The 16626-nt window shown below is 30.1% G+C and overlaps 1 protein-coding gene across 3 annotated transcripts; it reads right to left on the bottom strand.

Moving 5' to 3' along the window:
- Positions 1 to 12580: 12580 nt before the first annotated feature.
- Positions 12581 to 16397, bottom strand: LOC120143518 (serine/threonine-protein kinase 19-like). 3 transcript variants are annotated; one of them, XR_005517945.1, is made up of 9 exons: positions 16009 to 16396; positions 15838 to 15911; positions 15560 to 15640; positions 14846 to 14938; positions 14506 to 14625; positions 14098 to 14169; positions 13602 to 13679; positions 12837 to 13101; positions 12581 to 12755 (listed from the first exon to the last, which is right to left on the bottom strand). XR_005517945.1 is itself a non-coding variant. In XM_039157823.1 (9 exons), exons 1-8 carry the CDS (start codon positions 16088 to 16090, stop codon positions 12910 to 12912), a joined length of 792 nt encoding a protein of 263 aa, XP_039013754.1. In that variant the 5' UTR covers positions 16091 to 16397; the 3' UTR covers positions 12581 to 12755; positions 12880 to 12909. The 3 variants fall into 3 exon arrangements, 1 of the variants encoding a protein (XP_039013754.1); XR_005517946.1 differs by having other exon boundaries at positions 15560 to 15613; XM_039157823.1 differs by having other exon boundaries at positions 12880 to 13101; positions 16009 to 16397.
- Positions 16398 to 16626: the final 229 nt, after the last annotated feature.

Genomic DNA, 16626 nt, shown 5'->3' with positions numbered 1-16626 from the left:
AATGGTAAATGGTAAATGCATGATTGGAAATGATTGGTCAATTAGGTGTATTTAATTATCATTGGACTCAAACTAAATTTGGAATAAGTACAAAATATTGTATAAGACTCTGACGACTCGTAAAAGAAATTAGCCGAAAACAAATCTATGTTCAGTGATTTAATCAATAAATCAATAAATCTCAGGACTCGTAAATTCTGATTAATCTCGTTAAAGGTTAAATGTCGAAAATACTTGGTTAGGAAACTACGAAAATAGTGGTATGATGTAAAAGATAAGGTTTTTTTTTTCGAAAGTGAAAAGATCATGATTTTTGAGATGGTAAAGGACTTAAAGTTTCTAATTCCTTAGCGAACACCGGGAGGATAAATTACCAAAAGTACCTTACACGTCTGAATTTTTCGAAATGACAAAGTTGAACTGAATGGAAGTATTGTACGTATCTGAATTGTTAAAACGATATAATTACTTTGGAAACTCCGAAGTGACTGAGATAACTTAACTACTAAATGACCTAAGTACCCTCAAAGACCTAGAATTAAACGAATAACTTAGATAAGTCTGGAAATGCTGATGATCTTATATGTGTACCATCATAAGGGTTTTGAACCACGAATCAAGCACATCGATATTTCCTGATACTGTTGAAACATAGAAATGAAATAAATACCATTGGAATACATGTTCGTCCCCCTAAGATCCATTCAACGATGATTCTGAAGATGGTCAGTTCGACAATAGTTATAAGTGTTAAAGTGTGAATACCATTGAAGTGCATCGTTTGATTGGTTGACATATATCACAGTGTTGAGATTTGTTTAGTTCGAGTTAACTCGATATCCTGATAAATCGATACGAATCTTAAATACCATGAATCATCGTTCCTTCTTTATTGAATCAAATTACTAAGAAATCTCCAAGAACCTAATGTCCAAAATGCCCCTGATTTCCTGAATAATTGAATCACTCCTATCATATCTGAAATCACAAGTAACTCTGATGCAAAGGATTCTGAATACCTTTCTGATTACATAGTGCCTCTGAAAAATGTCTGAATATTATTTGATCCTGATAAATCACAGCTCGAATAACTAATGAACTCGTCATCTATCAAACCCTTTTATAGGGATCTCATTTTTGAATTTAATCAGTTTATAAAAGTTTAATGTCTCATTACCTGATAAATACCAAGTACCTTTAAAAAATAAATGAATATTCTAGTGTGTTCCCTATGTGTTATATGATCGTTTTATCTGTTCTGAAATGTTTTTACCAATATTTATGAGTTACTGAAGTTTTAAGTCTCCCTATATGATTCATGATCTCTAGATACCATTTCTACTGAATTGATATGTCTGAACTCTGATTTCCTACTATCACTGGTTACTTTTTGAAAAATGTTTTTCTTCGAGGTACTCTAGGATCTGATATGAAGTTTCTACAGGTTCAACTCGATCAAACTGGTAATTCCTTATATAGGTTCAGACTGATCGAACTGGTAATTCCTTATGATAGGTTCAACTCAGTCAAACTGGTAATTCCTTATATAGGTTCAAATCGACTGAGCTGGTAATTCTTTACGGATCTAAGGTGACCCTTGGGTGGGTTCCTAGGACTAATGGGCATAGTGGAAAGATTTTATGAACCCTAAGGAACTCCCTTAGGGTGGAACCTGTGTTATGTGCTTTGGGTAAGTCCTTATGGACCTGAGGGCACTCCCCTCAGGTGGGCACCTACGCTTCAGCTAGGGTAAGACTTTACGGACCTAAGGTGTTCCCTTAGATTGGAACCTATGTACAATTGGCCTAGGGTAAGTCCTTATGGATGCAATTATGGGGAACTGCATATTGGTGTTCAGCTGAAGGTTTTTACTATGGTTTTAAAAATATGTTTTACGCTGTTATTATTTTAAAAAGATTTGTATATTTTCACTGGTTTTGTGGGAACACACTACACACCCATTCTGATCTCCTGAATCTGGTTCTCTGAACGTTTCCTCTGAATTGTAAGCTTCGTGTTCTTTACTACCTGAAATATCAGCAGAATCTCAGCTCATCTGTAACACCCCAAACTCGTACCCGACCCGACCCAAATACGAGTCCGAGATATCACATTGACTTTTTAAAACAATATTCTTAACAAAATACAAAATATTTGGACTTATATCAAGAAAATATGATAATATATTGTTGAATTATGTTTCATTATAAAAGTTAAGGCAAAAACGTTTTATGAATAGTAATATACGATATGAACAGTACCATGCATATTAATGAACAATGCTACAGTGTACCGATGCACTGCTACAGTGTATCGATGCACTGCTATAGTACTGCTACAATAACTTCAGCTCAAATTATATAAAACTCATAAAAATTCATATTTTCATCAGTATAAAGTTACAATTTACATATGTACGTTTAAAACATCACAAAACTTGTCAAAGCATATACCATTTAAAACATTAATTGCATGCCAACTAATTTCAATATCCAAAAAACATATGATTCAAAATTCTTTTCTGATCTGATATTCGGTAAGAAGCAACTGACATGTCTCGCTCCACATTGCTCTTTATTCTTATCGAAACCTACGTGTGAAACAATCACACGCTAAGTCTATGACTTAGTGAGGCATATAAACATATAATATAAGCTCTAACTTATAATCATGCATGAACAATTACTACTATCATATCATACACCAGCATATTTCCATTCATATATCAAATCCACACATGTACATATATGATTATCTTCTTTCTTATCATTATCCTATTATTATCATTAATACTTTTTATCGTATAATTATATACTGATCATTTATACACATCATATATCATTTCATAAAGAAATACACATAACATCATATAATTCATGTAATACAATTCATATAACTAAAAGCATATATCCTTTCATATAACCAATACACACATATATATATCATTATCAATATATCATGCACTAACCAAACAATACACCAATACATGAATCGTGTAATTTATTCCATATAACAAATCACATATATATATCACAATCAGTATATTTGTTTAATCTCTTTATTAGCCCATGTACACCTATGAGAACTTAAGGTATGTTAGTACATTGAGGTTGTGCATTATTGTTGCCACCACAGCTCGTATGGGGTCCTACTAGGGGCATGTGAAATTTATCCTGAAGGACCTATGTATTGTCCCGAAGGACCTCTGTATATGTCCGAAGGACCGCGTAAACCCTCAACTCTTGGCATGCCAACTATACCTATAGCTCTCGTATCATATACCATGGGCATTATTCTTATGATTCATATGTTCATATACTCATGTCATTTCTCTTGTGATCACACATACCTTTTCTTCTATCACATACCGCATGTATGTGTAAACATATATCCCATATCATATAACATGTATCACATAGGTTCATATCATGTAACATATATCACATGTGCATGTAATCACATAGATCGTATAATATAAATTATATCATTTCTAATGTTTTTATATAAGCACATATGACATGTCTTGTATACATATATTCACTTTCACATATCTCATATCATATAATTCGTTAACTTATGTTATATCACATGTTTATATCATATAACTTATGTAATCATATACACTATTTATACCAGTTCACATAGCTTATCACACTAACGTGTATTCACACAATTCATGTAACATATGCAATAATATATATCACATACTCATTCCACATAAACATCATATAAATCACAAATCAAATAACATTTTAGGAGTCACTTCTTACCACAATTACTCCGTCCCTGGCTCATCGCAAGCCAATGTTTGTTCAATAACCTAAGTATAAATTAAATTGCACTCACCTTGACACTTTATATATCCAATCCACTTCTATGATTTATCTCTTTGGATTGATCCTAACTTTGCAGTCATTTCAGAACTTGCTTGTGCTCAATATCTACACAATCATACATATAATATCCATATCAACATTCTAAGTATTATAATTCGATCATTCATTTCTTAGGCTAAAAGAAAGATCTATTTCCATTTCCCTTTTTAGTGTATCAGTACACTACCTATGTATCGGTACACAAATTACATTCGAAAACTTTCAATTCAAGGGTGTATCGATACTATCCTTAGTGTATCGATACACTAACTATGTGAATGTTGCACTTAAATCACCAATCTTTCCAAACTTCCAAAATAGTCATATTTCACATCTAAATACTTATTTTAATCCCCAAAAAAACAATTCCAACATAGTACATAAACTATTAGACAATTATACAGCCATTTACAAATTTTCCACAAAATTATGAATTGGTCCCCCAATTTTTCAAAATTTACATAATGGTCCCCAAATTTTCTAAGGCTTGTAGAATACTTCCTACATCATTTCCAAATCTTATATAATTTTTCTATAATTTTTCTCACTCAAATTTACCATGTTCAAATTTTCAAAGAATAATTTCTAGAAAGATTGAACATGTTTTAACCATAAATCAAGCTTGAAAATAAATCTACAACCTCTAAATCATCAAGATTTATCATCAATTTCATGAATCTTACCATGAACATAAACCCTTAGATTTGGGATCTTTGAAATCCACCAAGAATATAAAGAAATATTGGTACCAAATGATAGCGTTTTTCGCGTAGATCACTTTCCTATTTCACGACATAACTCGAATTCCAAAGGAATTAGCTCAAAAATTGAAAACAAATGTTTTTTTACCTTTGGAGAGAAGCTCACGTTGGTGTTGGAGAAGATGAATGAATTCATCTCATAATTCTTAATCTTTCTTTAATATTTAATGAATATTTAATTCATTAAATGCTAATTTACCAAATTACCCTTGAATTCAAAATATCTATACTAATTTACCCTTAATGAACTTGATATTTACATTAATACCAAGCTACAGTAACCTTATCATCTTCCAAAGTCAAAGATAGACAAAATATTTTCTCACTTTACCATTTTGCCCTTGAAATTTCCAAAACTTACAATTCAGTCACTTTAATCCAACAATCCAAACTAAATATGGAATTAAACCATTAAATATTATTTTCCAACATTTAAAAATGGAAAATAATATATTTATTTCCTTATTTTCGTGAACCATTTGTAACTTTTTAAAATTACATTTTGGTCCCTGAACTTTTCAAAGTTTATACTTTGGTCACCAATCTTTATCAAATTTATAATTTGGTCACTAAATAAATCCATTTATGGGATAAAATCCTTTTTGGGAAAATACCACTTATATCTTTAAAATTTTCCCAAATTTTCTACTTCGACCATCTAACTTTCAAAATTTGCATTTTGGTCACTAGCCTGCTTTTTGGGATGTTACATCATCACAAAAATCTATAGATGTCTGAATAAATGAGGAAAATTATGCTTGCCTATTATCTGCATGTCCTTCAGCATCACTTGGTAGTTATATACTACTGAGCTTCCCAAAGTTTACTCTGTTACTCACTATTTTAGGTTAAAAAATTCGAGTCAATGCAGCTTTTGACATCAGTAAGGGAGTTTCACTGGCGTTGTTTGCAGAGCACGATGCATGTGATTAGGGGGCATGTAGGTTGTATTTTGTTTTTATATTCGAGTATGAAATCTTTTTTATTTTTGAATATTGTTAAATTCTACTTTTGTAATTATTTATAATTTTTTATGATTTTATGTGTTTTAACAAAAAAAATTAAATTTTTATTAGATTTTTACTGTGGGTAGCTCCGGTAGCCTAAATGTGACACTTCGGATCGGGTTACCTGCATCGGTATGTGGGTGTTACAGATACTTCTTCTAAAATTCAAGGCCTAACTAGTGTTCTATCTAAAGTTCAAGTGTAAAATTAAAAGTTAACCCCCTTTTGACTAGCTTGGCACATCATCAAACTAATGGGAGTTAACAATTCAGTTATCAAAATGTAACAATCAATAATAAAAGTGATCAAAATTTAATAAATCAAAAATGTAAATGATCAAAACTTAATTTTTTTTAAATGTGAACAAAATTGTACAAATATGAAACGAAAAATGACCAATTCAATAGTTTACCCAATTTATAAATATATTTTTATATATTAATTTTATAAATATTGTATTTATAAATATATGATTTGTATATTTATAACATGTATAATATAATTTAATAATATTTATAAAAATTAATTTTATAAATATATGATTTTAGGTTAGTGTATTTAATTCTATAAAAGTATATTATAATATAAAATTAAAATATGTAAATAATATTTTATAAAAAATATTATATTTATATTATAAATAATTTTTAAATTTTCTAACATAAATTATAAATAATATTTATAAAATTAATATGTTTATAAAAATATATTATAAAAAATAAAATAATTAAAATAATAACAAGACCTAAGTTAACTTATTGATTAGGTGCTAATCTCTCGTGCATTAGATCTTTGGTTTGAACTGTTTTGTGAAATATCTATAGTCCCTTCATGATAATATTTTTTAATAGTATAAGTGATTATAAGATAATATTTATTTAATTTTTTAATGTATTGACAAAGTAAACATACTATACTGATGTAATTACTCAAATCCTAAACATCTAAAAAGAATAATATTATTTTTTATCATTGAGATCACTTAATGGTTCAATGTTATAATTAAAGCTAAAACTAAATTTTAAGATTAAATATTATTTTTTTTAGTTTAATGATATAATCTATTCAAAACCCAAAACTAATGATATTTTAAGTAATTTACTTTAAATTTAACTACTATTTTTAAAAGAATAACAAAATAACATTTTTTAACAATAATATTAATAAAAATATTAAATTTTAATATAGTAATCCTATGATAATTTATGTATATTTCATATTATATGGTATAAATTTTTGTATGAAACAAATAATTTACTAAAATTTATGAGAAAATCACGAAGATAACGAGGTATGAAATTTTTCTCACTTATTGCACATCCAAAATTATTCTCTCAAGTATGATGTCTTGAACAGTAATATGGGAAACATGCATGGAGTAGAGGGTATCTTCATGAAGACGCATGAAACAAGACGTCTTCTACATAATTCGTGCGATGTATAGAAAGATGATTATGCAGGAAGCGTTGGGACATACATGCAGTTAGAGGGAAGATGCCTTGTGTCTTCTTGAAGATGTCGTGTCGTTCATATGTCTTCTAACGTACATTATATCAATCACATTACCTGAGAAAAGAACTCCTCCCACACTCTAAATGAGAATTTTTTTATATCACATTATCAGTCCAAATTTACCAAAAGTTATATATTAAAAAAAAAAAAAGTAAAATTTAAAATTAAAATACATGCGATATGTTATATTGATAGTCATATTAATGTCGTTAAAAACTTAATATTTTTATTAAAATATAATTCAATTTATTTAAAAAAAACTAAAAAAACAAATTTAATTTAAAAATAAGAGTTAAATTGATCACAACTATAATTATTCAAGAAAAAAAATCTTTATACCTAAAATCTAATACCTCACCCTCGATGAAATACATGATTAGTCTGACATGTACCATCTTCGAAAAAGAAAATAAAAGGAACTTTATGTCTTTTTCGAATTAAAATAAAAGGATGCAACCACAACAAAAGATTGATAGCTTGAAAACTCGGGAAATTGTTATTTGTAAGTATAAGCATCGTTGATCGCGCAACCATGGATGTGATGTGCAGTCATAAAATCACACACAAATTAACCTAATTACAGGGAGGTCAGTTTTTTTTAAACAAAAAAAATATGTATTCAATGCACGATATATGTAAATAGAATTTGTTCATATCATGTAATTCTTGTTGATCCAATTTTGAAATATATATGCTTTGAAATGGTTTGTGGGAGGAGTAATTAAATGAAGGATTTTGGTGAGAAAGCGTGTGCCCACAGGTGATTCGTCCAAGTGTGAGACGCCACCAAAGGTTCTTTCAATCCTGTGCCCCCAAATGCAGCCATGGAAGCAGCAGCAGCAGAAGAAAAACATTGGAAAAGGGTGATATTCTGACATAACCCTAATACATGAAGGATTCTTTTTTAAATCCCCCAAAATTATTGAGAAAGACCCACATATGTAGAATATCAAAAACCCTCAACCCTAACCCAAAACAAAATTATTAGCCTAAGATTTTGAAAAACTTCAGCAATTTTCTATGGCACGTGATTAATGTGTGTTTTGGTCAGGTAGCTTATGAATTAATCCTGTCAGCTTCATCGACTCTAAGGGGTGATTGGATCATGAAATTCAAGATTTTTTGTAGGAATTTTTCTTTCCAGATTCAAATTCCCATGTTTGGATGAGGAATATTCCCAATAGGGAGTAATAAAATATTCCCAACACCCGGGAATGCTAATCCCCTGTTTTTCTTAGGTATTTTTTGTTTCCCTTCAACTTGGATTAAAATGCCCTTGAAACAAAAGATTTATTTCAAAAATATCCTTACTTTTATTTCAAAAGCTATAATCTTTTGTTTCACATATTTATTTCAAAAATTTATTTTCACAAATTATTATAACTTTTTAAATATTAATTAAGTTTAAAATAATATATGGTATATTTACTCTTTTAATATGCCCATTTATCTTTTAAATATTGTAAAAAAATATATAAATTTTATGAATTTAAATTTAATAAAAAATATATAAATTGAAAATAATACAATAATATATTTTCTATGAATTTTTATATAAATATTTTCATTTAAATATTTGGAATTCAACTTGTTAAAAAATATCATAAGGACAATTTAGTAAAATATGCATTCCAATATATTTTCTGACATAACCCTAATACATGAAGGATTTTTTTAAATCCCCCAAAATACATATGTAGAATATCAAAAACCCTCAACCCAAAACAAAATTATTAGCCTAAGATTTTGCGAAACTTCAGCAATTTTCTATGGCACGTGATTGATGTGTGTTTTGGTCAGGTAGCTTATGAATTAATCATGTCAGCTTCATCGACTCTAAGGGTTGATTGGATCATGGAATTCAAGATTCTTGGTAGGAATCTTTCTTTTCAGATTCAAATTCCCATGTTTGGATGAGAAATATTCCCAATAGGGAGTAATAAAATATTCCCAACACCCGGGAATGCTAATCCCCTATTTTTCTTAGGTTTTTTTTGTTTCCCTTCAACTTGGATTAAAATGCCCTTGAAACAAAAGATTTGTTTCAAAAATATCCTTACTTTTATTTCAAAAGCTATAATCTTTTGTTTCACATATTTATTTCAAAAATTTATTTTCACAAATTATTATAACTTTTTAAATATTAATTAAGTTTAAAATAATATATGGTATATTTATTCTTTTAATATGCCCATTTATCTTTTAAATATTGTAAAAAATATATAAATTTTATGAATTTAAATTTAATAAAAAATATATAAATTGAAAATAATACAATAATATATTTTCTATGAATTTTTATATAAATATTTTCATTTAAATATTTGGAATTCAACTTGTTAAAAAAATATCATAAGGACAATTTAGTAAAATATGCATTCCAATATATTTTCTGACATAACCCTAATACATGAAGGATTTTTTTTTAAATCCCCCAAAATTATTGAGAAAGACCCACATATGTAGAATATCAAAAACCCTCAACCCTCAACCCAAAACAAAATTATTAGCCTAAGATTTTGCAAAACTTCAGCAATTTTCTATGGCACGTTATTAATGCGTGTTTTGGTCAGGTAGCTTATGAATTAATCATGTCAGCTTCATCGAATCTAATGGGTGATTGGATCATGGAATTCAAGATTCTTGGTAGGAATTTTTCTTTCCAGATTCAAATTCCCACGTTTGGATGAGAAATATTCCCAATAGGGAGTAATAAAATATTCCCAATAGCCGGGAATGTTAATCCCTGTTTTTCTTAGGTATTTTTTGTTTCCCTTCAACTTGGATTAAAATGCCTTTGAAACAAAAGATTTGTTTCAAAAATATCCTTACTTTTATTTCAAAAGCTATAATCTTTTGTTTCACATATTTATTTCAAAAATTTATTTTCACAAATTATTATAACTTTTTAAATATTAATTAAGTTTAAAATAATATATGGTATATTTACTCTTTTAATATGCCCATTTATCTTTTAATTATTGTAAAAAATTATATAAATTTTATGAATTTAAATTTAATAAAAAATGTATAAATTGAAAATAATACAATAATATATTTTCTATGAATTTTTATATAAATATTTTCATTTAAATATTTGGAATTCAACTTGTTAAAAAAATATCATAAGGACAATTTAGTAAAATATGCATTCCAATAATCTTTTATTCCTTTAACCAAACACTGTAATCATACATTCCTGTCAAACAAACCAAACACAATAATGTAATATTCTCGGTAATGTGTAAGGTAATGTAATATTCCGGTAATCTTATTCCCGAAGGTAATGTTATATTCCATGAAACAAACGCCCCTAAAGAGTTTGATCATTTGGGTTTTGAGAATGCATAATTAAGTTAGTTTAAGCTATACTAATTAGGATCTTTGTATATTAAGTGAATCAGATATCAATAAAGTAGAAACAGTAATTTGATGATAATGATGGATAATTTTGATAGAGATAGGAAATTAGAACTATTATATGGTCGTTTCACTGGAAATTATTAATTTTAACATACTGCCCCTAATTTGATAGCTCTTAATAGATCCATGAGGAATTTGGAGGATTGAAAATTATAAAGTTTGAATGCGTTCAAAATTTACGGCATTTTTGATTGAAGTGATAGTAAAACAATATGCAATACTCAACAGGTACCCATATATATCAAAATTCTCACCATTACAAGGCATTTAAATCCACTACTAAGAATCTATTGAATGTGTTTAGTGATAAAAAAAATATTGGTTTTTTAAAGGATCAATATTCAACAAATATTACCTTGCAATCACCCAAGATTTTAATTTAAATCCCCAGATATTAAGTAACGTTATTTATTTTAATTATTTAATCTAATTTTTAAAACGCCGCACCAGTTCATAAATTTATTTTTTATTCCACTATAATAGGAATTTGAAATTTATCCCACCATGAATTCCTAAAGTCATGTTATTTGTTAATTATTACTTTAATAATAGTAATACTTGTACGTATAAAACTTTCAAAAGTAACATTTGTAAAAAAGTCAAAGATCGCATTCCATATATAAATAAATTCGACGATGATTTTAAAATCTTTTAACTTTTTCATGCACTTTTTAGCACATTTTTTTAAATGTAAAAATAGACACTTTAAGGAAATAAGATTTTAAAATATATATTAATTCATTTGTATAATATTATAGATATTTACGAGGAATAACGTCAAAAATCACATAAACTGGGGATTGATCACATTGAGCATCACTAAAGAGCTAATATCACATAAATCAGTTTCAAGACTGGAGAAATGGTAAAATGACAATTTTCAACAGACATCAAAATCCTCACCATCACAAGGCATATGTTAGCGTTCAATGTTAGCATCAATATTTCTGTAAACAATCAAGAAAACACTTTGTCTAATATAATATATGTTACATGCATATAAAAAACTTGAGCAATTGAATCAAATGAATTGTACCAAGGAAACCTAACAATAGGCCCAATGGGGAACAATTGGCTATGCAATAGACACAAATAGCCAAGACAAGTACCTAATGAAACCTTTTCACCTAATGGCATAAAAGAAAAAGCACCCTTACTCAAATAGGATTATGTTCTTCTGACAAATCTCATCACATTTATGAGAACTCAATGCAAATATGACAAACTCCTACATGCTATTATTGAACACACTACAACTTCATGGACCCCAAAAATTAGATAGTGATACTAGCGAACTCATTCTACAAGAAGAAATATAGGGAAGAAAAGAGGGAATGGAAGCATAAGCTACTCTTCTCCAATGTCTTCAATTATATCAACAAAAGTCAGTAGACTATTCTCATGGCTTGTCACCCCCAACATATTTACCAGCTAAGCATGTTTTCATCGAATGAAATACAGTCCCCTAACAGCATAGTTGACTTCCTGAGGAATGCATTTATTTGTGATAGATTTTGATCAAATGGTCATGTCAGGCAGTTCAATTATTTTTTCCCTCACATGCTAAATTTCATCTACTGCTTAAAATTCTAACCCATAAGGCATATCAGCCACGTTAGTATTTGTGTCCAAACAAATCTCTAAGGACTCTTTTTTCTTTAAGTAGGTTTGCAAGCAAAAGAAAATATTTCCTTAGTGATTCTTGCTACATCGAGATCAAATATAAATTTAGAATTAACAAATGTTGCAGCATCATCGATCTTTTAATATTGAACTAAGTGGAAGCTGCACCATTGACAAAAACCATATGATTTTTCATCCCAATATTTTAATTTGATATTAATCCCTTACCTCATCAATTCAAATCTCAAGTGCGTGCATATAGATAATGATACAACTTACAAGGTCAAACTGAATCATTTATGAACAAGAGAAGTCACATTTCCAGCTTTTTAAAGAGAACCATCGATAAATTAGTTACTCCAGCGGTCTTTATGGTTACAAAAAACTAGCATGTATTTTCTCTCTTGAACAGTATAAATTCTCAAGAATTCAATCATGGAAGGTTGCCAAATAAATGAATATACAAGATTTAGAAGAAAAGACACTCACTTCATCCTGCATTCATTGAAACATCACATGATTGCGTGAAAATTGTCTGCAGTTATTCCATCAACCTAATTAAAAAAATCATCATTCAATTGACAGATTATATAAAGCATTAAAAGCTAATGACTCTAGTAAATTAGTAACTAAACCTCATATTCAAGATTGAGCCAAAAGAGAAGCAAAATAATCCACCTGTCACTGCTTGTAGTATCTTCCTGAGATCTAATCCTTTGAAACCCGAACAACTATACCAGTTGGTGTATGGACTGTTTTAATATGACCCGATCCAATCAAGTCCCGAAGGTGAAACCTCATATCAAGAGGAGACAATCGAAGGTGCTTCTTCTCCAAAGGGGCTAACATCATCTTTTTATATCTCCTACGATTTAAAAGAGAGAGGAGTTCCTTCCTTCCCTGCAGTCCAAGCAAAATAAGAACACTGTAAATGCAACAGTGACAGAGTAGAGGGCTTAAAATTTAGATATACAATGTAAAATCTAAAAGCTTCAGACTTTACTAAATCAAAGCAGCATCTAACTTATTCAAAGAACTCATTGAAATGCTAAGTGTTCGAAAAGTTTTGGAGGATGTGCATTCTAAATATATCATACTCAACTCAAGACCACAGTTAATCCATTTTATAAGTTCATGCCAAACCCAAAATTTTAAGAAATGAAATAAAATAAAGGAATCAATGGGATTCTATCTAAAATTTATTTTCTACTATTTGTAACCAGAAAATTTGTATATAGTTCCAATGGTGTGTGTATATATTTTCAAGCTACTAATTAACAAAATGATCAGAACTTCCACAAAAGTAATCAACATATGAACCCTTTCTTTGCAAAATATTTCAACATATATTAAAATCCAACTAGTTAGAGCAGGAAAATTAAGTGACAAAATAAAATTACCTGGGAGAGGCCTTTTAGTATTGAACCAATATTTGGAATTGCAAACCAGTACATACTTGGGTCAATCAATTGGTGAGTCTGAAAGGGAAATGTTTTTCTTAGAATAGGTATAGACTCGAGAAGGAATCGAGCATGTGTAATTTAATGCAATTATGCAAAAAGTGGAAAAGAAAACTAAGAGGGAAATGGAATTGCATAAGTACCATATGATGGAAAACTAAAAGGAAAAGAAAAGGCCCAATATGCATTCGACTAAATACCAATATGAATAACAAAACATTTTCACGTGCAAAGACATGTTTAAATTCGTGCATTCCAATAAACTCATCCAGATGGCACTCAAATATAGGATGTAACTGTATACTCAATTTAACGTCCACAATCGTTTTTATGATATGCCACAGTGAAATATTCATATAATATTGAAGTATCCAAGGATAGAATTTCAACAAACTAACACAATATGACAAACTCAGCAGAAGGAAAGTTCACTTACAAGAAAGCCAGAATTGATTAGGAGGGATATGTGCTCATCTTTCATCCGTCCCCCTAGTGATAAGAGTGCATACTGTAGCAAAGAGAAGCAAAGCCAAGAAAGTATAGTCTCATGCATGCATGCATGCATATGAATTATGAAAATGGTAAAATTTTCTGCAAAGAAAGTTTTTGAAACAGAAACAGGGAGACATTCATAAAAGACTAGATGACATCTTCTAGAGTAACATGAATTCATGATATAGGAAGTTATATCTATCTCAAGCAGAATAGAACAAGAAATAAAATTTAACCCAAATTCATAAAAGATTGGATGATATCTTCTGATATAAGCACAAAGTTATATCTATCTCAAGCAGAATAAAATAATAAATAAACAACACAATTCATTGGCGTTTTGACCACTCACAAGTTCTTGATGTCCGATGCAAGGTTCTAGCTTGGACTCAATAACATGCACTTTGAACCACTTAAAAACTTGAAGATCACATTGTTTCTTTTCTTCCATTCTTTTGACAACATGCTCTACCTGCAAAAATATTACAGACAGAAATCTGTCAAAATGAAGCCTACTTAGTAAGCTTGCAACAACACAAACATCCCTCGCAAAGAGTGCCAAGCACTATAAACCCTAATACATAAACCAAAACCAGATTGTAAGTAACAGGCACTCACTTTGAACTAATTGAACCTAAAGTTGCAAGCTAAACATCTCATCTTTTATGAATTTACAGACATCAATAACCAACCTGTTTTAGATAATCATCTAAAAACATTATACCATGATCATCTTGCCCCGTATTTAGTTTGAAAACGCGCACTACTTTATCCCTCCTTAGAGACTGCAGAAAAGAGAACACATTATAGAAATCACATGGGACTAAGTGAGAAGGTTATTCTACTTTTCAGTTCAGCATATAGAGAGTTGCAAGAAATATTACAATCAAAGAGAACTCCTAAAAAACAAGAACATGTACTTGCTCCCTCTACAAGAACCAGGAACTCTCTGACCAGATTGTTAGATGCTTATCACCTTTCAGTCATAAAACATGTCCCAAATATCTACTTTACCAAGAACCACATGATGTGTTCATCATAAACCATGCACGTCTAGCTATAATCTGCAACAAGCAAATAGTTCTAACCTGGGAAAATATGTTACAATACCCTAGAGAAACAAAGAAAACCAAAATATAAGATATCCCGGGATAAAATCCTAAAACTAGGATATAGCATGTGAGCCTTCTGCATAAAATAAGCAAGAATAACACAAGTAATCAAAATAACTTGCATAACACTTAACTTCAAATTGCACATGAATTAAATCCAACCCACCAAAAAATGTCACTCCCATTATTCAATTAATAAAACAAACTTTTTGCCAAACGTACCATTGAACAATAGATCAGGAACAATTCTACACATGAAGTAATATTCTAAATTTGAAGGTTAAGGAACCAAACCTCTAGCTCCCTATCCACTTGCGTTCTGTCCTTTACACTGCTATACAATTGTGACTGCAAAATAAAAGGTTGAATCGACACCTTGAAACATAACCAAATCAAATGAAACAGCTTTAGCTTTATCAGTTTAAGGTTTAAATAAAAGTAGATATAGAAACATCTAAAAATGAATAAAATTGCACATTTCAATTTAAAAAGGAGTAGGTTATTTAACAGAGAAATGCTAAATAAATAGGTTTTAGAAGAAAAAGAAGAAATTTTGGGAGTAGATAGTTAACCTTATCAATATGAGGAAACTGAGCTCGCATCATACGAAGCGCCACTAAAGTGTCGCTAAAGCTAAGATTTTGTTCTGCGCGAAATTAGAAAGGACTCATGATGAGCACTCGCTAAAACAGGAAAGGAAAAAATAGAAATCAATATTTTTGTTCGAAGCGCGAAACTTTTACCGAGGGAAAGAGAATGATTAGCGTCGCTGTCAACAGCCTCGATCTCTTCGTCTTCTCTTCTGCGTTTCTTTCCTTTATCCATCTTTAAGGGAACGAATCCTCAACTGACGGGAATTGGGAATTTGGCGCCGCACCCACCCCTCAGGTTTGGAACTTTCTCTATAACGACTGTATTTGGGGGGGTTGAAGGATAGTTATCAATGTGGTGGAAACATTTTACGTAATTCTTTATTAATTTTAGGAGAATACTTTAGAATATATATATCGTGATATAGTTGTCGGAAGTATTTAGATTACTATAGTTTGTCACGAGCCGAGTTGGGATATTAGGGTTCATGAATGGCAAAGAGGAACTAGGGTTTGGAGGAATTGGGGATTTTGTTCATCTGGAGAAGAACGATGAAGCTAAGGTAACTTAAGTCAAAGATGATCAAAACGACAACGCTGGGATTAAAGGCTACGACACCGTATCAATAGTTGATGGAATGGGCTGGGAGGGAGGCTATGTGAGTAAGGGCCAGAGTCGTGGTCCATGCGGTCATGAAGAAAAGCAGGCTGGAGGATTATTATCACATTCTGAACGTTGAAGCATATCCATCAGGACCCACAACAGCAACG

This window comes from Hibiscus syriacus, unplaced genomic scaffold (genome assembly GCF_006381635.1).
Source record: "Hibiscus syriacus cultivar Baekdansim isolate YM2019G1 unplaced genomic scaffold, ASM638163v2 tig00110858_pilon, whole genome shotgun sequence".
Taxonomy (NCBI): Eukaryota; Viridiplantae; Streptophyta; class Magnoliopsida; order Malvales; family Malvaceae; genus Hibiscus; species Hibiscus syriacus.
This window is presented reverse-complemented; position numbering and strand designations above follow the sequence as displayed.

Bases quoted from the DNA above. Each gene is read 5' to 3' on its own strand.
- LOC120143518 (XM_039157823.1), bottom strand. From the start codon at position 16,090: ATGGATAAAGGAAAGAAACGCAGAAGAGAAGACGAAGAGATCGAGGCT. The intron at 15,912-16,008 runs GTAAAAGTTTCG...AATTTCGCGCAG, and splicing joins TAATCATTCTCTTTCCCTCG to AACAAAATCTTAGCTTTAGC. The intron at 14,170-14,505 runs GTGAGTGGTCAA...TCTTTGCTACAG, and splicing joins GCATCGGACATCAAGAACTT to TATGCACTCTTATCACTAGG.